The sequence below is a fragment of the Arabidopsis lyrata genome (genome assembly GCF_000004255.2).
Source record: "Arabidopsis lyrata subsp. lyrata unplaced genomic scaffold ARALYscaffold_5, whole genome shotgun sequence".
Classification (NCBI taxonomy): domain Eukaryota; kingdom Viridiplantae; phylum Streptophyta; class Magnoliopsida; order Brassicales; family Brassicaceae; genus Arabidopsis; species Arabidopsis lyrata.
Genome location: NW_003302551.1, coordinates 1,066,172 through 1,093,100, shown reverse-complemented (window position 1 = coordinate 1,093,100; position 26,929 = coordinate 1,066,172). Strand labels below are relative to the sequence as shown.

Sequence of the window (26,929 nt, the reverse complement as noted above, 5' to 3'; positions counted from 1 at the left end):
CACCGATCATCTTTTTAGGTTTTATTTTCTTCTACTGTTTGATAGCTTAATTCACTCGTTACCATTATTGACTTGTTGAATTTACTTCTTATGCAGATACAAATACAAAGGATATGAGTTTTTGGTATCTTTCTTTTAATGTTCATGGGGTTTCGTCTGTTCTTTTCTACTGTTTGATTCCTTATTTCACACGTTACCATTACTGACTTGTTGAATTTACTTCTTAAGCAGATACAAATAAAGAGGATATATATGCGTTTTTGGTCTCTTTCTTTTTGGGGTTTCGTCTGTTTCTTTCTAATATTAGCCACTTGATTTAGGTTGTCGAGCTTCTAAAACACTTGTATTCTAAGTTTTGGTTTCTAAATTGTGTCTCTGGTTTTATTCTGTTTACGTGTTAATTACTTCTTCTTTTTTTTTGTTATTTTAAATTATTGATGCAGAGGTTTGATTTGTCAGTTGTCATGTAATGTCTTATGGCTGTTTAATTATGGTTTTACGGGTTTTAAGTATTTTCCAATTTTTTTTTGTTTGGTTTTGTTGATTTTAGCTTTTCCGAATAGGTGAATAACTTTCTGTAAACGTTTGCTTACTTAATTCTCTCTTTTTTCTCTGTTTTCCAATTTGCAGAAGGAAACATTTCTCAAACCAGTTCAGTTGCCTTAAGGAATAGTTTCAAATGATTGGTTTCCTTTATTCTGTTTCTTTGTCTCTGCTCCTCTCTCTTTGGATTTATTTGGTTGTTTGTTGGCGCTCTGTTGTTTAATTTGAATTTATGTTTTATTGTTTTCTTGACTACTTACTTCATCTTTGGCAGGGCTCTATTTCGATTAGGTGTCTTGACGAGGTCGTAGCTAGATTCTCACCCCTTGATTAGGTAACTCACTTATTTTTTATAGGATCATGTCATTTGTACATCGGATAATATATATCGCTTTTGGATATCACTGGATTAATTATCTGGTTACTAACTGTTTTTGTTTTCAAAATAGTTTGACAACATTTAGCGAACCTAGTGGTATATCTATGAAAGTGATTTCTTCTCCAGACGTGAAGCTCTTTTGTTGGTATTTTACATGATTGGATCAGTTGCTCATTTTCTCTTTTCCGTTCTAATTAGTTTTCAAGTTTTTCTTAGGAGTTGAGAGCACTGTGAGCAGAAGGAGTCGAAGCACTGTTCTAATTGCTCATTTTCTCTTTCTCATTCCAATTACTTTTCAATTTTTACGGGTTGAAAGCATTGGGGGAAGAAGGAATTGAAGAAATCATTTTTTGTTATGTTCTATTTACTTTTTACTTTTTGGTTACTAATTGCACTAGGTAACAACGTGCACTATGTGCAGGATAAATCTACGCAGATAAAATTAGTGTTATGAGTAAAGTTAGTTTTGAGGATCTAAAATTTGTTTGTGTAAAAACGAAATATATAACCCGTGAGAATATGTTTAGATCAAACTACTATGTACCAACTAAATATATATCCGCTATTTCTTCAATCTATGCAAGATTTTTTTTTTCGTTTATTTTTTTTTGTGTAAGAATATGTTTCACCGTGAAATATTATATCAATGGTATTAAATAAGTCAATTTCCTATAGTAATGATAGTTTTTTTTGGAAATTTTAAATATGTGAATAGTAATCAGTTTTTTTTTAATTGGTGAATAAATTCGGATTTTGAAAATGTTTTAGATCTAATAATGTTATAATCATTAAATATATTATAAAAATAATTAAAATATATTTTAAAATTGAAATGTTGGATTTTTTTTAATTAATTGAAAATAAATATTCCTTAATCATTCAATAGCAATTATGTGTAAATATCCATAAAAATGAGGGCAATAAAAATATATTTTTCTAAAGCTATTTGCTTGTTCAGACAACTGGAAGTAAGTAGAAAGTATGAAAATATGAAAAAATGTTCTGAACTTTTTGCTCTTGTGTTGAAAGAACCGAATCATGTGCCATGTATAATAATCTTTTCGAGCTTTGTTTTGGTTTTTATATTTTGTGATAATATTAGTGTTACTATGTTGCTAAGTTTTGTTATTCCTCTTTGTGCAGTAGTATGCAGCCGTTACTTTCCTTATTGATGGCATGTGTTCATTAACATTGTTCTATATGATTTTCCAAAGTTCGTTTGTTACCATTGGTTAGGGTTTTAGTTTATGTGTGTATTTATCAAAAAGAAAAGAAAAAAAAAAGAAAAAAAAAGAGTTCTTACCAAATTGATGCGTAACAAGGATTATTTTTAGTGTATTAAACAATCGATTGAATCTTTTAGTTAATTATGTTTTTATCATATTTTGTTTTTTATAGTAAGATTTAATTATTTTTGGTAGCCATTTGCAGAGCACGTGCCTTTATTTAATCTGTGTTTCTAAAAACATTTAGTTTCAAAACTCATTATTTTTTTAAATCATTATTTGCATATAATCTACCTTTCATTAAAAAAAAAAAAAAAACAGAGGATTCCAAAAACTTTATGACCCCTGGTTTGGATATCGGAAGACAAACCAGTTTAGTACAGCCAATTTAAATCCACTGGCTTCTTTTCCATGTTTCAACTCGCTATTTGCGAAGGAGAATAATTATATACACCCATACAATAACAAATCAATTTGTTCACAAACCAATATAACCATCCTTTTTACCATAACAAATAAGTTAATATAACCATCCTTTTTTGTATAAGAGATATACAAATGATTGCCTTCTAGCAAGTGCTATGTTGAGTTGTCGGTTAATTCAAAATACGACAAAATAAATGACTCAATGGTTAAATCTTGAACCAAACCCACGACATTTCCTGCCTTCTTTTGCATGCTGCTTACTTTAAAGTCGAAAAGTAGACCGAAAAAATGAATGAAGCAGTAACTCAATGGACCAAAACCTCCGGCTATTTTTCAATTCAGAAACATTCTTCCGATTCATAATTTCTAGAAAGAGGAGGGGACATGACAACTTAATAATTCAAAATTATAACCTCCAACCTCTTAACTTAGAGATGTAAAAGGAAAGTTTTGGAGCCCATTTCCATACATATGAATACCATTGGAGACAAAATTCATCATAAAACCGAAACCTGATAATGTATTTGAAGCTAACTGAGTCAAGAAAGTTACATCGACTTCTTCTTCAGTCTCTGACTTGCCTCCTTAAGTCTTAGACTTTTCCTTACTCCCCCATCTTTGACTTTTCCTTGAGGACTTTTCCTTTTAGTTGTTTCTTCTTCATGACCAAAAAGAATACTTGTTTCTTCTTCTGGTGGCTGCTGATATTTCTTAATAAGAGAAATCATGGGATGCATATTACTCTCCTTATCCTGCTCGATCTCCACCTGCAAACCAAAAAACAAAACAAACAAGAGTGAATTTCGGATTTCTGTACCTTTTTGTGCCTTATATAATAAACTTACATCTAAAATTGGCATCGCGTCTCTGCATTTCTTGATAGCATTATAATTGACTTGGCAATTCCTACAGTCCAGCCGTGCTGCTGGCTTACCCAAACCAAGGAGTACAGCAAGTTTGCCCAGCTGGTGTTAAACACAACTTTCTCATGTTACAAAATAAAACAAGTTACCAAATGACAAAGACCAAAGCAGAGATGATAGATAGATTACCTTGGACCCGGACGAAATGAAGGGAACAGTATCAATTATTTCTTTGGGCCTAGGTGGTGATTTCCCAATATGCTTACATTCTTTTTCCAACATTGGAAAATCGGATTTGCGCAGGTCGTGGCCAATCCAGGTTTTGTTGTGGAGCATATAGTAGACACGGTTGTAGGATTCAGATAATGTAGGTTCATTTTTTAACCAAGCTGGAGTGTTTCTTGCAGGTCTACCATTTATCTGAGTAGCTTGAACGCAAAACCTGGTTTCAGTAATAAATTCCAGCGTCTTGGAAGTCACTTCCATTCCACCGAAATGCAGCAACCCGTTACTACCTTTTTTGAAATCGAAGAAAGTAACACGGTCCTCCCTCTCCAGCATCGGTAAAAAAAAATACACATGAGAGAGATTTAATTCACTTCCAACTCCAAATCCGGAAATCAGACAAACACACAAACAAAGAACAAAATTCCAGAAGCAGCTTTTTTACCTTCATCGCGACCAACAATCTCTCTTCTAGAGAAGATGGAGATTCAGCTAAAGATTTCCGAGGGGGATTCTCTTTTCCTAACAGATGAACCCAAAAGAAAACAATTACTCTGAGCTATGAATTCTAAACGACATTGTATTTGATTCGTGACAAGAAAATCCTTTTCCTTACCCTCCAGTTTTTGACTTTTTCTTGGTTCACTACCCCTTGCTGATTTAGTTGTTGCTTTTTCTGGTGGCTGCTGAAATTTCCTCAGATGAGAAATCATGGGATAGATATTACTCCCCATATCCTTCTCCTTCTCCATATCTAAAATTGGCATCGCGTCTCTGCATTGCTTGATAGCATCGTAATTTTCTTCGCAATTGTTATAGTACCCAAGTGATGGCTCACCCAAGCCAAAGAGTACAGCAAGTTGGGCCAGCTGCATCATTGGTTAAACACAAGCTCATGTTACAAAATCAACAAGTTAAGAAATGACAAAGACCAAAGCAGAGATAGATACCTTGGTCCCAGACGAAATGAAGGGAACTGAATCAATTATTCCTTTGGGCTTAGGAGATGGTTTCCCAATATGATTAAATTCTTCTTCCAACTTTGCCCAATCAGAATTGACTAGGCCGTGGCCAATCCAGAATTTGTCGTGGAGGATAAAGTAGACAGACTTGTAATATCTATCTAATGTAGGTTTGTTTTTGTCCCGAGCTGGAGTGGTACTTGCTGGTTTACCAGTGTTATCAGTAGCTTGAACGCAAAACCGGCGTCGAGTAATAACTGACAGCGTCTCAGAACACGCTGTCATTCCACTGAAATGCAGCAACCCATCCCTACCGTCTTTGAAATCAAAGAAAGCAACAAGCTTCCCCAACTCCGGCATCTGTGAAAAAACAAGAAAATTATACATGAGAAATTTAATTCACATCTCCAGCATCCATAACAAAACCGATCGAAACCGTAGAAATCTATGTCACGTAACCAAGAAGAACCAATCAGATTGTATGAACCAATAACGATACAAAGGCTTGAAAAAAAAGAGAGTTGATTATTTATATAATTTGGTACCATTCTAGGCTCAAGATATGGAGGAAACTGTAAAGGCAAAAAATAAATGCTCTCATCCGATTAGGACAATGACACCATATATCTCCAAGATCATATAGAAAACTTTTGAAATTCAAGCAATCAAGAGTCACCAAAATCAGAGACAAGGCAAAAGAGATGAATTTATCACCGAATCAATGATTCAAAACAAACTCAGTATTCGATGAACAGGATTTTGAATTTCATCATCAATATTAATTTAATGGAATTTCAGATCAAAAGAAACATAATCGTAATGAAACTATATATTCTTCTCAATTTCATATACTCAAGACAAGAGCAAACTCTAGTCTTCTCTACACAACACAGTGATTTATCGAATTCAAGAATCTAACTCATGAAAAATTACAGATTGAGAGCAGAGATGAAATTGAAACAAACGATCGAGACCAACAATGACGCAAGTAAGAAGATTTCGTTCATGCTTGGGAAATTAGTTAATGGGGTAGAGAAAGGTGGTACCTTTGAACTCGGTCACTCGAGAATCCGAATCACTGAATCAGATATGTAACTGGGTCAAAAGTTCAAACTCGATTAGAAAAACAGGAACCAACTTTCGTTGCCAATAAAAATTGAAGTCGTAACATAGAAAATTGAAATCGTTTTCACCTGGGATTTGAAGGGCTTGACAAAGATCAATTATAAGAATTATGACAACTTTAGGATACGATGGAGACTAGAAAATTGGACAAGAAAAGAACTAGGGTTCACGATTATATGTGTTTTGTTTTTGGAAAATTTTTTTTTTTTTTTTTTTATCTCAATATTCCCGCATAAAATAAAATCTCAATAAAAAAAATAGCGTCATTTTTATTTAAATTGATACTAATTATTAGCCCTGGACACAAATACTCGGACCCGAAAAACCGACCCGAACCCGACTCAAAAATGAGGAACCGAACTCGAATCGGAACCGGTCAAATACCCGAACGGGTTTTAGTTTTTTTTTTTTTTAAGTACTCGGACCCGATCCGAAAAAAATACGGGTACCCGAAACACAAGTATATATCTCAAAAATACTTAATAATAATCCAACTACTCAAAATTATATTTTTTTTTAAGATATTTCAGTTTTTTTTTAATAATTTTGAATAATTTGAGTATTTTTTGGGTGCTTTAGATATTTTTTGGGATAATTTATATATTTTTAGTGCAATATAGCTATATTTATTTCGGGTATTTTGCGCAATTCGAATACTACTTGAATAATTCGGAGCTAATTTTTTGATTATTTTGGATACTTTTGGATATTTTTAGGTAAATTTAGGTTCAAAGTACCTATCCGAATCGGAACCGGCAGAGTCTCCAGGTATTTACGGATATTCGACTTTATGTCGAGAACCGACCCCAACCCGAAAGGACCCGAACCGAACCCGAACCGAAATTTAAAAATACCCGAACGGGGCTAAAATCTATTAAAAAAAAAGTTATCCGAACCCGAGAGGATCTAACCCGAACCCGACCCGAATACTCATATGCCCAGACCTAGTAGTTATTTTTAAGTTAACATCAAAATAAACAAGTGATACTAGAATCGGCCCATTAACATCAATTATAGAACTGACGTAAGAATTCAATATTTAACATGCTAAGTTAAATTTTTATTTTTTATCTTAACATCGTTTTTTCAATTGACATTATAAAAGTGAATCAAAACATCCGTTTTTTAGTATATTATCTTTGGTTTTCATCTTTTGTTCATCTCTTTAAGACTATAGAGTTTAACATTCCACATGAACAATCTACAAGTCTCTGAGGATGGCCTAACAATCTCACGATGCAATATATCAAATATATTTGACCTTCCTAATGATCTCGTTAACAATATACTCTCGAGATTGCCGGTGAAATCTATAGCTAAGCTTTGTTGCATATCGAAGCTTTGGTCATCCATTTTTCGCCGTCCACATATCAGTGAATTGCTCTCTATCAAGTCTTCTGGTTCTCCAAGAATCTATCGAAGCATTGTTATTCTTCTCATCACCTCAACCTCAAGATCCTATTGAGAACTCTTCTAGTGTAGTCTCGTCTTTTGTTGGTTCTAATCATCATAAGAAATTCACAACAAATCGTCCCTCTCAGATTAGTCTCCCTATCAATGGGTTTGTTTGTGGTCAATATCAAGACAATAATCATCGTAAGATTGTTGTGATTTGTAATCCTGTCACTGGAGAGTCTTTAACCTTACGTACCTGAAATGGGAGAGAAGTGGATTGGTGCAAGAAGCTATTTCGGGTTTGATCCTATCGACAAACATTTCAAGGTATTATGCTTGGGATTAGGTGTTATAGTAGAAAAGTACCAAGTTATGACACTAGGGATTGGAAAACTTTCTTGGAGAATGATTGAATGTTGCAAAGCGCATTATCCTTTATATGATGGGATATGCATCAATGGTGTTTTGTATTATCGAGCTGAAGTTAAAAGAGGTTCGGGAATTGATCTCTTATAGTTTGCTTTCATGTTAGGTCTGAGGAATTCAAATTTATTAACTTAGATAACAACATGTTAGTAGGTTCTTTCTGGACCTTGATCAACTACAAGGGTAAATTAGGTGCAGTTGATAAAAAAAACGCTACGTGTTTTAGGTTTTTGGTTCTTGAGGATGCCAATAATCATAAATTTTCAATGCATATTGTCAACATGATGCCTGATTTGTTGCGTGCGCAAGCGCGGATGACGGAATTATGCTTGGTTGGAGCCACAAGTAGTGGTGAAATTATGTTGCCACAGTTCTATCTATCAGATCCTTTCTATGTTTACTACTACAATTTCAAGAGGAACGCTTTCATACGTGTTAGAATCCAAGGTCTTGAAGCACTTGATCACACTCAAAGAGTTCACACCTTTTTAGACTATGTAGAAGATGTGTGTATCTTATGTAAATGTTTAGGGATCTTTTTATAAAATAGTTAGCTTTGGTTCTAAGTTAGGTCATAATTCGAATATTGTTTAATTTATGTTTCTACTATTTTTATATTTTCTGATAAGATAATTGCTTTCAAGATAAGGCTACTCACAAATTATATGAATCACAATTCTATCAACAATAAAAAAATTGATGTAGATTTGAATCAAATCATATATGGAATTGAAGATGCAGATTCTGGATCAGCACGTGTACGCAGAACCATTCACGGTCTGGATCAGAAAGCAGCATCAGATCACATCAGATGTTTGAGTTACTGACATGGAAGCAGGAGCTGACATGGCAGAACAGGAGTGGATGTGTGATCACATCAGATGCCTAAGATGATGATATGGAAGCATGAATTGACGTAGCAGAACAGGAAGCTGATGTGCACAACTCGGTATATGAAGAACAACTCGTCGTGTAGATCATGAGGTCGCATCGGAATATTAGAAGCTTGATTACTGAGGATTAAAGAAGCTGATGTGAACCATTAGTTGTTTGAAGAACGAATCGCTGATCAGAACAGGAAGCAGTTGTAACATCAGAAGACATCAGAAGACTGTTTGCTGACGTGGACAATTAGGGCTTACATGGCATCGCTAGAAATAAAGATGTGACGTTCCAAGGACGTGGTAGCTAACCTAGAGGCGTGCTTTGAAGACCTTTATTGTTGTAGAGATTTAGTGAATATTCTCTAACAACATATAAGGAAAGGATAAACTTGGTGTGCAAGACTATCCTAAGATGAAGATTGCGAGATCCTAACAAATAGGGTTTTCTCGTGGCTGTATAAATAGTCTAGAGGTAGCCACGAAATAGGTTGACACTCTAGATTATATTGGTGAGGATTGTATACTTAAAAGCCGCCAAAAACAAAAGGCTGAGAAAGGTGAGTGTTTTGATTTATTTTCTTGCTGTTCATGAGCGGGTGAGCGTAGGATAGAAATCAGCTTAGATTTGCTTTTGTCGGGTTCAATCCTATTGAGCGGGGTACGTTGAGTAAGGGCCGAAACATATAAATCACTGTAGTGATCTTTGTGTTAATAAAAGCAAATATACAAGCGTTGGCTTGGCGCGTTCCAAGCAAATATTTGTTGTGCACTGTCTCTATACCGTATCAATTGGTATCAGAGCAGTCACCTGGTAAAAATTTGTTCTGATTTTTCAAACAGGTGAGATCTTGTGACAAGGTATGGAGAATCCACAACAGCTCGTTGCGGTGAACGAATCTCTGAAGTTGGACACAGAGCACTATGGCTAATGGAAGGTGCAGATGCGACAGATGATACAGAACATTGGTATGAAGGCGTGGTCCGCAGTGGAAGATGGGTGGACATATCCAACAACCACCAGTGCTGAGGGAGTGGTTTGTCAAAAACCTAAGAAATCATGGACGGCTCATGAAAAGGCAGAGGCTAAGTACAACGCCAGAGCTCTGTCTGCTATTTTCAGTTCCTTGCACATGAGCCAGCTCACTATGGTGCAAAGATGCACATCAGCAAAGGAGGCTTGGGATATTCTTCAAGTGTCATTTGAAGGAACCAGCAGTGTGAAGAAAACCAGACTTGATATGCTGGTGTCTGAGTTTGAAAACCTATCTATGGAGGACGGTGAATCTATTCACGACTTCAGCAGCAAACTGATTTCCATTCGTCAGGAAGCTGTGGTGCTGGGAAAAGCATACAAGGATAAGAAGCTTGTCAAGAAGTTTCTCAAGAGTCTGTCGTCCAAGTTCCAACCATACGTGTCTGCCATTGAGGTATCTCTGAACTCTTGTGAATTAAAATTTGATCAGGTTGTTGCGATGATGTAGGCATATGAGTTAAAACTGAAGAAGAAAGAACAGACGATTGGGAAAAGAAGTGGTCTGGTAGCTGCTGACAAACAGAAAGATGATGTGCAAGATACAGTGGGTCTGATTGTCAAAAAATATTTAAGGAGGATGAAGAGTGATCACTGCAAGCCGGTATCAACAAATAATCAGATTACCGCAGACAAGAAAAAAAGAAAATCTGACAAACAATGTTCTGTGTGTGAAGGAAGCGGTCATCTCATATCAGAATGTCCAACAATCAAAAAGAGAAACTCGCTACAGTGCTTTGAGTGCAAGGGGCGTTGTCACACTAGAGTCGACTCTGTCAAAGGATCAGAATCAAAACGTAAAGTGGAAGTCACTTCTAGTGAGAGCGATATTGACAAGCAGGAGGCTGATGGAGGAACACTCCTCAACAACCCTGTAGCACATCTTAGGGAAATTAAAGATGGAGAAGACAATGATACGTCAAGTACTGAAAATCATTCATCTGATTTAGACACAGAAGAGATCCTGACGGCTGAAGAACTTATCAATTTTCTGATGACCTTGGTGGAGAAGAGAAAGGAGAATCACGATTTGATTTCTGAAAGAGACAACATTCGGATAAGGATTTCTACACTTGAGAAGGAACTGAGTGAAGAAAAAATCAAAAACTCGAGTTTGGAAAAACTGTTGAGTGATCAGATGAAGAATATCAGGATGCTGAGCATGGGAACTAAGGATCTTGATGGAGGGCTAAGCTATGGGAGAGTAGGCAGCACACCATTTGACTTGGGATATAAGGAAGGAGCAACTAGTGGCACTACCAAGTTCGTCAAGGAAAACGGTTCAGCTCCTGAATCATCAGTGAAGACGAAGAACTTAGGACAGACGCAATCTTCTGATCTCTCAAGGTCTCAATCCAGGAAGACGTGTGGCACATCATCGTATCACAGAGGTAATCCTAACTGTAGCACTCAGTTTATAAAGACGTATATATCTCCTGTGAAACCAGTTAGTACCAGTGAGGGTATGAGACAATCAAGCCGGCAAAACAGACGTCTCTCCTGCAATCACAGTGGAACGCCCAAACAGAGTCCTGTATTTACCTACTCAGGAGGACGAGGAACAGGATGTTGGTACTGCGGTAAGCCTGGGCATATCAAGACCGATTGTTACAGATTTCAGAATCGTGTGAATCAGCTCATACGCCAGAAGAGGTTCCACAAGGATGGTAACCGATGTAATCAAGTCTACATCAAGAAGGATGATCTGTATTCCTATGGCGAATCTTCAGGTACCAACGTAAGCAATTGTTCACACTTCAGACATGTGAAGGCAAAGACGAGATCAAACGCTAAGACTAACTTGCGAAGTGTCAGAGCTCTGAAAAGAAGAATAGGGTGTTGGTGTTGTGGAAGTCAGAATCACTACAAAGCTGACTGTTGTAAGTTCCTGGATCGTGTCACACTACGCACGTATCCGAATAAGTGTCATACAGATGATCAGGTAACTGATGCACCTATGTCCTCTGGGAATGAGTCTGTTCATGAATCTGTGAGCAGGAGTCAAGCTGTAACTATTGAAGACTCAATCAGTCAGGTGCATAAGAATCACTCCATTCATAATGATGTAGGAGAGATTCAGGGGGAAGAGTTACCAAAGGATCACGACAGGTTGAGCAGCAACAACACAGTGTGAGCGTTACTGAAGGATCATGACAGGTTGAGCAGCAACAACACAGTGTGAGCGCTTCTGAAGGATCACAACAGGTGGAGCTACAACAACAAAGTGTTTCTGTTCCCACAATAAGCAATGATTCAGACACTACACTTGGGAGCTCATGTACTCAGCCCATTATGATGAAACAAACGACAGCTGACTACTATGGTATGATCTCTGATTCTTTTTCAAGAGTGCAATTAAACTAGCCATGCTCCCCGTTGAACATTCACGAACTGAACTTATTGACATAATGCATCACTTGATTCGTGAATTAATTGAGGAGACACTGATTGTAGTTAGGCTTGTGAGTAATATTTTTTAACTTGCTGATTTATTCACCAAGCCTCTGGACTTTAATCGATTCGTAGATCTGAGAAAAGCTATTGGTGTGTGTGTGAGGTCTAACTTGTTCTGTGAGTTGTGCTGATCAAAGACAGGGACAGACACTGGAACAGGTCATGTAAATTCCAAAGGATGTATAGAAGATCAGCTGTCTGTAACTCAAAGGTGTGTGGAAAAGAGCTGCCTGTCATGCCGGTCCTTACAATAGTAAAATGTTGTCGTGTTCTAGGAGGTCAAAGAGCTGAGGAGGGGCATTTATGTGCATGTCATTCAAAAAGGTACCGGACATTGAGAAGTCAAGTGATGTGTCTGGTACAAGCTACTGGAGGGAGTTCTGAACAAGAAACTCAAGGGCATGCACAGGTATCAGAGACTGAAAACACAAGTGATGTTTCTGATACAAATCAGAAGGTTCAATAGAAGCCTGAAAAAGTCAGAAGCTTGAAAAGCGACCATACTTGAGCGTTGAATCTGAAACTCCGAGGTGCTGTGTTAAGAGAAAAAAAAAAAAAAAGGACTTAACACACTCCTGATCGTGCACTCTCCAAAGGAAATTCCAGCTGCCTGGGCATATTGATTGTTCTGGACTAAAGGCATGACAGTGTGAAAGACTAGCCACTGATCCCGAGCTGACTCTTCGAAGATTCATAAGGTTGTGACAGTTTCTGGCTGAGTCCTGAACAAGTGGCTGGCACAGAACACAGAACAGACTTCAAAGGTATGAGAACTTTTAAACTGAACTTAATCTACATATGCTCACATGCTTGCTACCATTCTGGGTCACTCATTTGCTCATGATAAAGTGATTGTATATGATGAATAATCATGAAAAGTTCTATGTGATTAATTGGTGTTGATTAGCGAGTTGATTTTCAAATAGGGATTTGCTGGCAAATGTGCACTAATGTTTCTGTTAAGTGGTTGTCAGGATTATATATGTTAGGTTAACAAGCATAAGCCCATCTGTTTCAAACCCACACGGGAAAGTATCGGAGGCTGGTGTATTCCCAAGTAGAAGACTGTGGTTCACCAGCGAATGGCATGGTCGTCTCTGTCTTTACATCTGGTAGCTGTCACTAAGTCCCAACTCTGATCAACATGGTTGATCAACGAGAATGTTGCCGAAAGCTGAAACATGTTACCGGATAACAAGTTGTTTCTTACCAGCTGCTTGACGAATCTACTATCATCTGTGTCGTCGGGTGAATATGCAGAAGAGTGTTGATGTTTCAGTGTCTAGGAGCCAACAGAAGAGTGAAAAGAGTCAACTTATCCCTGATGATCTGTAGGTGCAGCAGATTGTGATGAGACTTTGTTCGGTTCTCTGCTCGGCGAAACAGAGGTGCGATGTCCTATTTAAGAATCATGATGCATTCGTTGAAGATAAAACAATTTTGTCTTCATGCGATGATGATGAAGCTGATGGGCTTCTAAGGACTGTGTCTGAAATTGAGCCGGACATACCTGAAGGAGTATGAGACTTATGGGCTAATCCATCAAATGTCAGGAGTCTGATTACGACAGTACATGTTATTGACAGGAACTGGGTATTTGAGTTCTCACTTGTACAGATCAACTCTCTGTTGATTGTAGTGAAGTGGATGACAAGTCTGCGAGCATGAGGATGATCAAGGACATCAAGACTATGTGCAGAATCAATCAAAGAAACTGGTTTTTATGCAAGAATGAAAGATATTTACAGTAAACCAGAGATCTAAAACGGTACAAGATGTTGTTGGAGGAATGTGACTGGTTTTCAGTCATGTGTGCTCAAATAATGCGAAAGCTCTAGGAAAGCATATCATCTGTTAAGAGGATATAGAGGAACGAACCCATAGGATGCAGATGACTGGCGTGCTGTATGATGACATGGTTGTGGTTTGTCAAACGACAATGTGAAGTAGTGCAAGGCAACTATAGCTCGACTCATCCACATGATGGCGTAGACTTTCAAGTTGAACCAGCAACTATAGTGAAAGCAGCAACCTCAACCTTTGTGGTTGGAATGACTGATGATCTCAAAGCGATGAGACTGGTCATTGCAGTGCTTCATGTTGAACAACACTGTCATCAGGTAAGTGTTTCCATAACTCTGCTTACTGATGTGATACACCTGTTTATTTTTAACTTAGTTATGCACTCAAGCAGGGGGAGAATGATTCCGGTTCCTGATATGTTTTAAATACCTAATGTTGAGGGATCTTTACTTGTAGGGAAGAATCGTTCTTTGATTTAGGGGGAGAATCATTGTTTATGGGGGAGACTTAACGGTTTGATTACTTGGTTGATTTTATGTTTATAGTACTTATGGATATGCCAAATGGTTAAGTCTGATTAGAGAACTATTAAGAACATGGTTTCCGCTGCAGGCCATTGTGGTCGTTAATGTTTAGGTTCTTAATCATAGTTTTGCTTTGTTACAGTTCTCTGTTCTTTCATTAGAATATTTATCAGTCTGCTGGGACTTGTTAGAACTGTAATAATGTTGAACACATCACTCTGTTTGAGGTACTAATGCTAGGATCATTTCTAGATATTGGTATGTTGTTGTGTCCGTTTGTCTCTCTGTCTTTGACTTTCAGGTTATCTTTAGGAAGTTGCTTGAGTATCAAACTAAGTCAAAAAGGGGGAGATTGAAGATGCAGATTCTGGATCAGCACGTGTACGCATAACCATTCACGGTCTGGATCAGAAAGCTGCATCAGATCACATCAGACGTTTGAGTTACTAACATGGAAGCAGGAGCTGACATGGCAGAACAGGAGTGGATGTGTGATCACATCAGATGCCTAAGATGATGATATTGAAGCATGAATTGACGTAGCAGAACAGGAAGCTGATGTGCACAACTCGGTATATGAAGAACAACTCGTCGTGTAGATCATGAGGTCGCATCGGAATATTAGAAGCTTGATTACTGAGGATTAAAGAAGCTGATGTGAACCATTAGTTGTTTGAAGAACGAATCGCTGATCAGAACAGGAAGCAGTTGTAACATCAGAAGACATCAGAAGACTGTTTGCTGACGTGGACACCTAGGGCTTACATGGCATCGCTAGAAATAAAGATGTGACGTTCCAAGGACGTGGTAGCTAACCTAGAGGCGTGCTTTGAAGACCTTTATTGTTGAAGAGATTTAGTGAATATTCTCTAACAACATATAAGGAAAGGATAAGCTTGGTGTGCAAGACTATCCTAGGATGAAGATTGCGAGATCCTAACAAATAGGGTTTTCTCGTGGCTGTATAAATAGTCTAGAGGTAGCCACGAAATAGGTTGACACTCTAGATTATATTGGTGAGGATTGTATACTTCAAAGCCGCCAAAAACAAAAGGCTGAGAAGGGTGAGTGTTTTGATTTCTTTTCTTGTTGTTCATGAGCGGGTGAGCATAGGATAGAAATCAGCTTAGATTTGCTTTTGTCGGGTTCAATCCTATTGAGCGGGGTAAGTTGAGTAAGGGCCGAAACATATAAATCACTGTAGTGATCTTTGTGTTAATAAAAGCAAATATACAAGCGTTGGCTTGGCGCGTTCCAAGCAAATATCTGTTGTGCACTGTCTCTATACCGTATCAGGAATGTCACTGAAACTTTATCATCTCTGGTTAAAGTTATCAAAAATAAGTTGAAATCAAGGAAGAGCACAGAGCCAAAGTCGTCTTGATTCTGTCTATAGCGAAAAAGCTAGGGTTTAAAACGTAGCCAATACGTCATGAAAAAAACTGAAGCAGAACGTCTCGTTTGGATGGTCATCTAGCGATCTTTCAATCCAATACAAAATCTTCTACTTCAAGAAGAGAAAACGTAGACGAAATCCCAATCGATCTCTTTATCGATATATTCTTGAGAGTCCCATCAAAGTATATACATAGCTTGGTTTTGTTGCGTATCCAAATAATGGTCGCCTTCCATACTACTTAGCCGTCAAGATTTCACAAAGCTGTTCATGACCATGTCTTTGGCTCATCCACGAGTTCTTTTCACCTTCTGGACTAGTGACAAGTTATTCTTCTTGTCTTCACCTCATCCTAAAAATCCAGATAAGAACTTGTATACTGTTTCTGTTGTGGCCGATCACCAAGCATGTTAATGGATCGGATTGATATGTCACGATCAAGATTCGAGTAGGACACAATCTGTAGTGATGTGGTTTATAATATCAACACAGGAGAGTCTTTAACCTTACGCAAGTGAGAATGGAATGTAATGAGAGGAAACGCTATTTTATTGGGTGTCTGAAATTTAAAAATTATTGAACTTATGGTGTCAAAGAAGCGGTAACAGTGGTGGTGACGCTAAATAGCACCACTTTTGGCTAATCTGTAGAGCGAGACGAAAGATTTTGAAGTTAAGAAGTTAATCAAAGTCATCTTATCATATGCTTTGAAAAGTGTAAGATTATGCTTGAAACATACTTGTATGTATGTATGATCCTTTTATTAATGTTTAGAAACTCTCTGAAAACTAAGCACAAAGCTCATGCCTATGATCACAACTCGATCGAGGTATTTATAGTCATAACTCGACATTCCTAATTCTACTTGTAATGGAAGAGGTTTAAGAAAGCAGTGTTACTATATAATCATACTTGTATTAGTTGGCTGTCAAAAGAAAAAGGGCAACTGTATTCTTTGGTTCCTGTCAGGTCACTTTTTTTAGTGTGTTTCTTGTTATAAAATTACTCTCAAGGTTGAGTTATTGTATAGGTAAAGTAACTTTTTCAGTCAGTGGTTTAGTTAAACCGGCCCAGAAACCTCTATTAATACACTGTTTTGAATCTCTCAATTTCAGTTTTATTATAGATACGAATAACAAAAGGAGAATAAAGGGCAAAAGACTTCTTCAATCTCCCACTATTACACAGGCGAATGAAGTTTCATGGAAGCTCACCAACACGAGCCATGACCTTGTTTTACTTACTCTTTTGAATCCCGAGCTACTGATTACCCATATAAAATAAGATATTCCAGTGGTCACTTAGTAGTTAATTAGCAACGGTTTTAAAAACTGACTGTTTAGACACCGCTAAGATTATATATCGTAAGTCTTCTTTTAAACTTGGTTGCTCAAGATTTGACTACTGATATGCTTACCATTTAATCCTATACATAATAACTGAAGAGAGTTCTCTTAATTATAGTCTAACACCTAATCACATCTTCTTAAACTAATACTTTAGTATTTGATTTTTTATGAACCTTAACAATTCTCCTCTCGCCCAAATCTGAATTAATGTTGTTGGTTCTTCAGTTGAATTGAAGATTAAGTTGGCATAAATTAAGAATCATGCACCAAAAAACTTGGTACTCAAGGAAAATTGAGCAGTATCTTTTAGGTTCCAGGAAGTGTTTTTATTTTATTTTTTGAGGTGCGACTTTATGCTCCCTTTTTTTGTCTTCTTTGTCAATTATTATACAAGGTTCATCTTGTTTCTTCCTTGAAAAATGTTAGATATTTAACAACCATTTCTTTTAGTTAAAAAATTTGATTTGGTTTGAGTTTAAATTGTCTATTATTTAATCAAGCATGTCTTTGTTCATGTTATCACATATTTCTAAGAATATAAATAAATATTACATTTATTAGAAACTACAATTAATTATTTTCAGTTCACCTCTGATTTTTTTCCTTTTTTTTTTTTTTTTGTTTATTCACCTCTACTTTTGAAAACATTGCTTTTCTTTTTTTTTGGGCAAATTCGAAAACATTGTTTATTACATCTATATAGATGCCGGACGTTGCAAATTGCAAAGTGTATCATTGTTCTAATTTTTTTTAATTTTTATTTCATTTATGGGGTTTTTCAGTTCCCTTATCTTATTTATGTGCCTTTGTAAGAGACTACAGAAATTTAAGGACACCGACTGAAGAAGAGTTCTAAACTTTTAACTCGATCTAAATGCTAATCCAACAGAACACCTAAAAACCTAGAATGTATAATTTTCAGAGAACCAGAAAATCAACACATGTGCTCAAAAATCTAACGGCAAAAAAATCTCAGTCAAATGTAAAAATGTCAGTGAATCAAAACATTGACACATGTGCCAAGAAGACTAATAACGGTAAAAAAATCTCAGACGAATGTATAATGCTCAGAGAATTAACAATAGAGACACGTGTGCCAAAAATCTAACGGTCAGAAAATCTCAGAGGAGCGTAGCCGACTTTGTGTTTTCTAATGTCCACCGTTGATAACTATTTCCTTACGAATTGAGTCGATCTACACTACACTGTTAGATTTAGTACCTCCTCACTATAAATAAAGCACACACCTCTTTTGTCTCCAATTTTCTCATTCTTTCGTCTTCTACAAAGCAGAGGTTCTTTGATTGGGTTTCAAGCGATTTAGTTTATTGATCTCTCTAAATTATTTTTTGTTGATTCCCAAGGATTTGAAAGAAAATTGATTTTATTCGATCTTCTCAGTTCTTGTTTCACAGGTTGCTTCTATTCTACGGTGTGGTACGGTCAGGGGCGGATCTAGAGTATAATAAGGTGGGGCACGTGCCCCACACTACTTATTAAATAGTTATCGGTTGAACATTACAGATATTATTCTATTAGCTCAGTTGGCCTAAAGTGCCCCATGCTGCTATACTTCAGGAAAGGGGTTCGATTCTTTTATTTCAGTTTTTTGGTTTGCTTTTTTTTTTTTTAACGATTTCTCATTTCTTTGCCACAGCCCATGTTCTATTTTTAATATCTTCCTACATTTTTAATTCTTTTTATAATTAATTGACTGTATTTTTCTTATTCCTTTTAAATAAAACTATGCTCTTTTCATTATATTGTTATCTTTCTAGTTTCAATTTAACTAACAAATTTTAAGACATGTTTTTGTTTTTGTTTGGTGGGAGTTTTAAGACATGTTTGTCTACAGTAAAAAAATTAATACCTACATTTTTATTATTATTTTCAGTAAAACTAGTAAATTAATGAAGATTATTATTTTTTGTAGTTTATTTAATGTTTAGAATCTAAATTCGTGTAATATTGTTAGATGTGTAAATCGAAATTTATTTTAGTTAATATTAAATTGATGTTTTTAAAATTTATCTAATACATATAATTAATTATATTTAGAAACCAGTAGATATAATATTTTCAATTTTTTAATATTATTAATTATAAATTATTTGTGCCCCATGTAAACTATTTTTCTGGATCCGCCACTGGGTACGGTTTCTAAAATTGAATCGCTTGCTTCTTTTTATATACTTACGCAAGTTATTAGGGTTTTGTGATCGACAAGATCATCATCGTTCCCACTAGCGTATGAGGTTACTTATGATATTTAGGGTTTTGGTTTCTAAATTTCATGGGTGGTTTTCTTAATTACGTTCAGATAAATTTATTGATACAGGTGATTGAAGTTTCAGAGACTATCGATCAAGAGATCAAAGGGATTTCAAGAAGTCTCTTGTTCTTTTTTCTTAATCTTAATTTTGTGTTTTTTTTTGTCAGGATTTACAAGCATTATGGAAGAGGAGGATTCGAAGAAATTAATTTCTTTGCACCGATCATCTTTTTAGGTTTTATTTTCTTCTACTGTTTGATAGCTTAATTCACTTGTTACCATTATTGACTTGTTGAATTTACTTCTTATGCAGATACAAATACAAAGGATATGAGTTTTTGGTATCTTTCTTTTAATGTTCATGGGGTTTCGTCTGTTCTTTTCTACTGTTTGATTCCTTATTTCACACGTTACCATTACTGACTTGTTGAATTTACTTCTTAAGCAGATACAAATAAAGAGGATATATATGCGTTTTTGGTCTCTTTCTTTTTGGGGTTTCGTCTGTTTCTTTCTAATATTAGCCACTTGATTTAGGTTGTCGAGCTTCTAAAACACTTGTATTCTAAGTTTTGGTTTCTAAATTGTGTCTCTGGTTTTATTCTGTTTACGTGTTAATTACTTCTTCTTTTTTTTTGTTATTTTAAATTATTGATGCAGAGGTTTGATTTGTCAGTTGTCATGTAATGTCTTATGGCTGTTTAATTATGGTTTTACGGGTTTTAAGTATTTTCCAATTTTTTTTTGTTTGGTTTTGTTGATTTTAGCTTTTCCGAATAGGTGAATAACTTTCTGTAAACGTTTGCTTACTTAATTCTCTCTTTTTTCTCTGTTTTCCAATTTGCAGAAGGAAACATTTCTCAAACCAGTTCAGTTGCCTTAAGGAATAGTTTCAAATGATTGGTTTCCTTTATTCTGTTTCTTTGTCTCTGCTCCTCTCTCTTTGGATTTATTTGGTTGTTTGTTGGCGCTCTGTTGTTTAATTTGAATTTATGTTTTATTGTTTTCTTGACTACTTACTTCATCTTTGGCAGGGCTCTATTTCGATTAGGTGTCTTGACGAGGTCGTAGCTAGATTCTCACCCCTTGATTAGGTAACTCACTTGTTTTTTATAGGATCATGTCATTTGTACATCGGATAATATATATCGCTTTTGGATATCACTGGATTAATTATCTGGTTACTAACTGTTTTTGTTTTCAAAATAGTTTGACAACATTTAGCGAACCTAGTGGTATATCTATGAAAGTGATTTCTTCTCCAGACGTGAAGCTCTTTTGTTGGTATTTTACATGATTGGATCAGTTGCTCATTTTCTCTTTTCCGTTCTAATTAGTTTTCAAGTTTTTCTTAGGAGTTGAGAGCACTGTGAGCAGAAGGAGTCGAAGCACTGTTCTAATTGCTCATTTTCTCTTTCTCATTCCAATTACTTTTCAATTTTTACGGGTTGAAAGCATTGGGGGAAGAAGGAATTGAAGAAATCATTTTTTGTTATGTTCTATTTACTTTTTACTTTTTGGTTACTAATTGCACTAGGTAACAACGTGCACTATGTGCAGGATAAATCTACGCAGATAAAATTAGTGTTATGAGTAAAGTTAGTTTTGAGGATCTAAAATTTGTTTGTGTAAAAACGAAATATATAACCCGTGAGAATATGTTTAGATCAAACTACTATGTACCAACTAAATATATAATCCGCTATTTCTTCAATCTATGCAAGATTTTTTTTTTTTTTTTTGTGTAAGAATATGTTTCACCGTGAAATATTATATCAATGGTATTAAATAAGGTATTAAATAAGTCAATTTCCTATAGTAATGATAGTTTTTTTTGGAAATTTTAAATATGTGAATAGTAATCAGTTTTTTTTTAATTGGAAAATGTTTTAGATCTAATAATGTTATAATCATTAAATATATTATAAAATAATTAAAATATATTTTAAAATTGAAATGTTGGATTTTTTTTAATTAATTGAAAATAAATATTCCTTAATCATTCAATAGCAATTATGTGTAAATATCCATAAAAATGAGGGCAATAAAAATATATTTTTCTAAAGCTATTTGCTTGTTCAGACAACTGGAAGTAAGTAGAAAGTATGAAAATATGAAAAAATGTTCTGAACTTTTTGCTCTTGTGTTGAAAGAACCGAATCATGTGCCATGTATAATAATCTTTTCGAGCTTTGTTTTGGTTTTTATATTTTGTGATAATATTAGTGTTACTATGTTGCTAAGTTTTGTTATTCCTCTTTGTGCAGTAGTATGCAGCCGTTACTTTCCTTATTGATGGCATGTGTTCATTAACATTGTTCTATATGATTTTCCAAAGTTCGTTTGTTACCATTGGTTAGGGTTTTAGTTTATGTGTGTATTTATCAAAAAGAAAAGAAAAAAAAAAGAAAAAAAAAGAGTTCTTACCAAATTGATGCGTAACAAGGATTATTTTTAGTGTATTAAACAATCGATTGAATCTTTTAGTTAATTATGTTTTTATCATATTTTGTTTTTTATAGTAAGATTTAATTATTTTTGGTAGCCATTTGCAGAGCACGTGCCTTTATTTAATCTGTGTTTCTAAAAACATTTAGTTTCAAAACTCATTATTTTTTTAAATCATTATTTGCATATAATCTACCTTTCATTAAAAAAAAAAAAAAAACAGAGGATTCCAAAACTTTATGACCCCTGGTTTGGATATCGGAAGACAAACCAGTTTAGTACAGCCAATTTAAATCCACTGGCTTCTTTTCCATGTTTCAACTCGCTATTTGCGAAGGAGAATAATTATATACACCCATACAATAACAAATCAATTTGTTCACAAACCAATATAACCATCCTTTTTACCATAACAAATAAGTTAATATAACCATCCTTTTTTGTATAAGAGATATACAAATGATTGCCTTCTAGCAAGTGCTATGTTGAGTTGTCGGTTAATTAAAAATACGACAAAATAAATGACTCAATGGTTAAATCTTGAACCAAACCCACGACATTTCCTGCCTTCTTTTGCATGCTGCTTACTTTAAAGTCGAAAAGTAGACCGAAAAAATGAATGAAGCAGTAACTCAATGGACCAAAACCTCCGGCTATTTTTCAATTCAGAAACATTCTTCCGATTCATAATTTCTAGAAAGAGGAGGGGACATGACAACTTAATAATTCAAAATTATAACCTCCAACCTCTTAACTTAGAGATGTAAAAGGAAAGTTTTGGAGCCCATTTCCATACATATGAATACCATTGGAGACAAAATTCATCATAAAACCGAAACCTGATAATGTATTTGAAGCTAACTGAGTCAAGAAAGTTACATCGACTTCTTCTTCAGTCTCTGACTTGCCTCCTTAAGTCTTAGACTTTTCCTTACTCCCCCATCTTTGACTTTTCCTTGAGGACTTTTCCTTTTAGTTGTTTCTTCTTCATGACCAAAAAGAATACTTGTTTCTTCTTCTGGTGGCTGCTGATATTTCTTAATAAGAGAAATCATGGGATGCATATTACTCTCCTTATCCTGCTCGATCTCCACCTGCAAACCAAAAAACAAAACAAACAAGAGTGGATTTCGGATTTCTGTACCTTTTTGTGCCTTATATAATAAACTTACATCTAAAATTGGCATCGCGTCTCTGCATTTCTTGATAGCATTATAATTGACTTGGCAATTCCTACAGTCCAGCCGTGCTGCTGGCTTACCCAAACCAAGGAGTACAGCAAGTTTGCCCAGCTGGTGTTAAACACAACTTTCTCATGTTACAAAATAAAACAAGTTACCAAATGACAAAGACCAAAGCAGAGATGATAGATAGATTACCTTGGACCCGGACGAAATGAAGGGAACAGTATCAATTATTTCTTTGGGCCTAGGTGGTGATTTCCCAATATGCTTACATTCTTTTTCCAACATTGGAAAATCGGATTTGCGCAGGTCGTGGCCAATCCAGGTTTTGTTGTGGAGCATATAGTAGACACGGTTGTAGGATTCAGATAATGTAGGTTCATTTTTTAACCAAGCTGGAGTGTTTCTTGCAGGTCTACCATTTATCTGAGTAGCTTGAACGCAAAACCCGGTTTCAGTAATAACTGCCAGCGTCTTGGAAGTCACTTCCATTCCACCGAAATGCAGCAACCCGTTACTACCTTTTTTGAAATCGAAGAAAGTAACACGGTCCTCCCTCTCCAGCATCGGTAAAAAAAAATACACATGAGAGAGATTTAATTCACTTCCAACTCCAAATCCGGAAATCAGACAAACACACAAACAAAGAACAAAATTCCAGAAGCAGCTTTTTTACCTTCATCGCGACCAACAATCTCTCTTCTAGAGAAGATGGAGATTCAGCTAAAGATTTCCGAGGGGGATTCTCTTTTCCTAACAGATGAACCCAAAAGAAAACAATTACTCTGAGCTATGAATTCTAAACGACATTGTATTTGATTCGTGACAAGAAAATCCTTTTCCTTACCCTCCAGTTTTTGACTTTTTCTTGGTTCACTACCCCTTGCTGATTTAGTTGTTGCTTTTTCTGGTGGCTGCTGAAATTTCCTCAGATGAGAAATCATGGGATAGATATTACTCCCCATATCCTTCTCCTTCTCCATATCTAAAATTGGCATCGCGTCTCTGCATTGCTTGATAGCATCGTAATTTTCTTCGCAATTGTTATAGTACCCAAGTGATGGCTCACCCAAGCCAAAGAGTACAGCAAGTTGGGCCAGCTGCATCATTGGTTAAACACAAGCTCATGTTACAAAATCAACAAGTTAAGAAATGACAAAGACCAAAGCAGAGATAGATACCTTGGTCCCAGACGAAATGAAGGGAACTGTATCAATTATTCCTTTGGGCTTAGGAGATGGTTTCCCAATATGATTAAATTCTTCTTCCAACTTTGCCCAATCAGAATTGACTAGGCCGTGGCCAATCCAGAATTTGTCGTGGAGGATAAAGTAGACAGACTTGTAATATCTATCTAATGTAGGTTTGTTTTTGTCCCGAGCTGGAGTGGTACTTGCTGGTTTACCAGTGTTATCAGTAGCTTGAACGCAAAACCGGCATCGAGTAATAACTGACAGCGTCTCAGAACACGCTGTCATTCCACTGAAATGCAGCAACCCATCCCTACCGTCTTTGAAATCAAAGAAAGCAACAAGCTTCCCCAACTCCGGCATCTGTGAAAAAACAAGAAAATTATACATGAGAAATTTAATTCACATCTCCAGCATCCATAACAAAACCGATCGAAACCGTAGAAATCTATGTCACGTAACCAAGAAGAACCAATCAGATTGTATGAACCAATAACGATACAAAGGCTTGAAAAAAAAGAGAGTTGATTATTTATATAATTTGGTACCATTCTAGGCTCAAGATATGGAGGAAACTGTAAAGGCAAAAAATAAATGCTCTCATCCGATTAGGACAATGACACCATATATCTCCAAGATCATATAGAAAACTTTTGAAATTCAAGCAATCAAGAGTCACCAAAATCAGAGACAAGGCAAAAGAGATGAATTTATCACCGAATCAATGATTCAAAACAAACTCAGTATTCGATGAACAGGATTTTGAATTTCATCATCAATATTAATTTAATGGAATTTCAGATCAAAAGAAACATAATCGTAATGAAACTATATATTCTTCTCAATTTCATATACTCAAGACAAGAGCAAACTCTAGTCTTCTCTACACAACACAGTGATTTATCGAATTCAAGAATCTAACTCATGAAAAATTACAGATTGAGAGCAGAGATGAAATTGAAACAAACGATCGAGACCAACAATGACGCAAGTAAGAAGATTTCGTTCATGCTTGGGAAATTAGTTAATGGGGTAGAGAAAGGTGGTACCTTTGAACTCGGTCACTCGAGAATCCGAATCACTGAATCAGATATGTAACTGGGTCAAAAGTTCAAACTCGATTAGAAAAACAGGAACCAACTTTCGTTGCCAATAAAAATTGAAGTCGTAACATAGAAAATTGAAATCGTTTTCACCTGGGATTTGAAGGGCTTGACAAAGATCAATTATAAGAATTATGACAACTTTAGGATACGATGGAGACTAGAAAATTGGACAAGAAAAGAACTAGGGTTCACGATTATATGTGTTTTGTTTTTGGAAAATTTTTTTTTTTTTTTTTTTATCTCAATATTCCCGCATAAAATAAAATCTCAATAAAAAAAATAGCGTCATTTTTATTTAAATTGATACTAATTATTAGCCCTGGACACAAATACTCGGACCCGAAAAACCGACCCGAACCCGACCCGACTCAAAAATGAGGAACCGAACTCGAATCGGAACCGGTCAAATACCCGAACGGGTTTTAGTTTTTTTTTTTTTTAAGTACTCGGACCCGATCCGAAAAAAATACGGGTACCCGAAACACAAGTATATATCTCAAAAATACTTAATAATAATCCAACTACTCAAAATTATATTTTTTTTTAAGATATTTCAGTTTTTTTTTAATAATTTTGAATAATTTGAGTATTTTTTGGGTGCTTTAGATATTTTTTGGGATAATTTATATATTTTTAGTGCAATATAGCTATATTTATTTCGGGTATTTTGCGCAATTCGAATACTACTTGAATAATTCGGAGCTAATTTTTTGATTATTTTGGATACTTTTGGATATCTTATTATATAAAGTTGGGTTTTCGAAGTTGCTAACTCAAGAGATTGCGACACGTCTTATATTTATCGGTCATAGATTTTGACATGTGTCAAAAAAAAATTTTGTTTTTAATAATTTTAAATATGTAAAAAGATAATTATGAGAAAATATAAAAATTTAAAAATGTAAAAAGATAATGTTAAAAAAATTATAAATTAAATAAATTTTAAAAATATAAAAAGATAATGTTAAGAATTTTTTAAATTTAAATATGTTAAAAAGTCTAAGAAGATAATTCTAGTTACTAATTATATTTTTAAACTACTAATTATAAAAGAAAAAGTATTACATAAATTAAGAAATTATACAATTAATTAATCTACATATACATTTTTACAGTACTTTTTTGCTTTAATTCATTTGGATCCGGGTTTTACCCGGTTTAAAGCTATTCGGATCCTGGATAAGAGATTTAAGGAAATGTGTAATAAAAAACGACATTATCTCTTTAATTACCTATTTAACTCTGTTTCCTTAATTTATTCCCACATTAATCGGCATGTCATTAGCATTTATTATTTAAATTTGCAAAATTTAATAAAGATATTAAGCAAACTAAATATCGAATATGTTGCTATATTCTCGATTGTATATTCTCGATTTAATGTTTTCAATTCTACCTAATCCTAACTAATTTAATATTAAATATTGTTGTTTCCTTACCTAAGATCTCATTTTGGTGTGATTTTAATAGATTTCATTTACTATTTACTATAAATCAAGGCTTCAAATATTCGAATAATTTATTATAAATAAAACAATTACTACTCTTCTAACCGAAATTATAGCATATTCCTAAAGTACATACGATAATTGCTATGTAAATCTTTTTTGGTAAGATATCTCTTCAAAAAAAAACGACAATAAAATTAAATGCTAACAATAATTGTAATATCAGAATCAAATCTTCGATTTATACATATGCATGGTAATATGCAATTTT

The 26,929-nt window shown here is 35.1% G+C and overlaps 2 protein-coding genes across 6 annotated transcripts; both read right to left on the bottom strand.

Moving 5' to 3' along the window:
* Positions 1-2,883: 2,883 nt before the first annotated feature.
* On the bottom strand, positions 2,884-5,931 carry LOC9312904 (protein NEN1). Of its 3 annotated transcripts, XM_021025623.1 has the most exons (9): positions 5,818-5,931; positions 5,671-5,719; positions 5,558-5,632; positions 4,613-4,984; positions 4,279-4,531; positions 4,109-4,184; positions 3,627-3,999; positions 3,420-3,539; positions 2,884-3,341 (listed from the first exon to the last, which is right to left on the bottom strand). In XM_021025623.1, exons 4-9 carry the CDS (start codon positions 4,982-4,984, stop codon positions 3,123-3,125), a joined length of 1,413 nt encoding a protein of 470 aa, XP_020881282.1. In that variant the 5' UTR covers positions 5,558-5,632; positions 5,671-5,719; positions 5,818-5,931; the 3' UTR covers positions 2,884-3,122. The 3 variants fall into 3 exon arrangements, with proteins under 3 accessions (XP_020881282.1, XP_002875149.1, XP_020881281.1); XM_002875103.2 differs by lacking the exon at positions 5,558-5,632 and having other exon boundaries at positions 3,627-3,989; positions 4,108-4,184; XM_021025622.1 differs by lacking the exon at positions 5,558-5,632.
* Positions 5,932-22,366: 16,435 nt separating this feature from the next.
* Positions 22,367-25,414, bottom strand: LOC9312902 (protein NEN1). Of its 3 annotated transcripts, XM_021025625.1 has the most exons (9): positions 25,301-25,414; positions 25,154-25,202; positions 25,041-25,115; positions 24,096-24,467; positions 23,762-24,014; positions 23,592-23,667; positions 23,110-23,482; positions 22,903-23,022; positions 22,367-22,824 (listed from the first exon to the last, which is right to left on the bottom strand). In XM_021025625.1, the coding sequence occupies exons 4-9, from the start codon at positions 24,465-24,467 to the stop codon at positions 22,606-22,608; spliced, it is 1,413 nt and encodes a 470-aa protein (XP_020881284.1). In that variant the 5' UTR covers positions 25,041-25,115; positions 25,154-25,202; positions 25,301-25,414; the 3' UTR covers positions 22,367-22,605. The 3 variants fall into 3 exon arrangements, with proteins under 3 accessions (XP_020881284.1, XP_020881285.1, XP_020881283.1); XM_021025626.1 differs by lacking the exon at positions 25,041-25,115 and having other exon boundaries at positions 23,110-23,472; positions 23,591-23,667; XM_021025624.1 differs by lacking the exon at positions 25,041-25,115.
* Between the last annotated feature and the right edge of the window lie 1,515 nt (positions 25,415-26,929).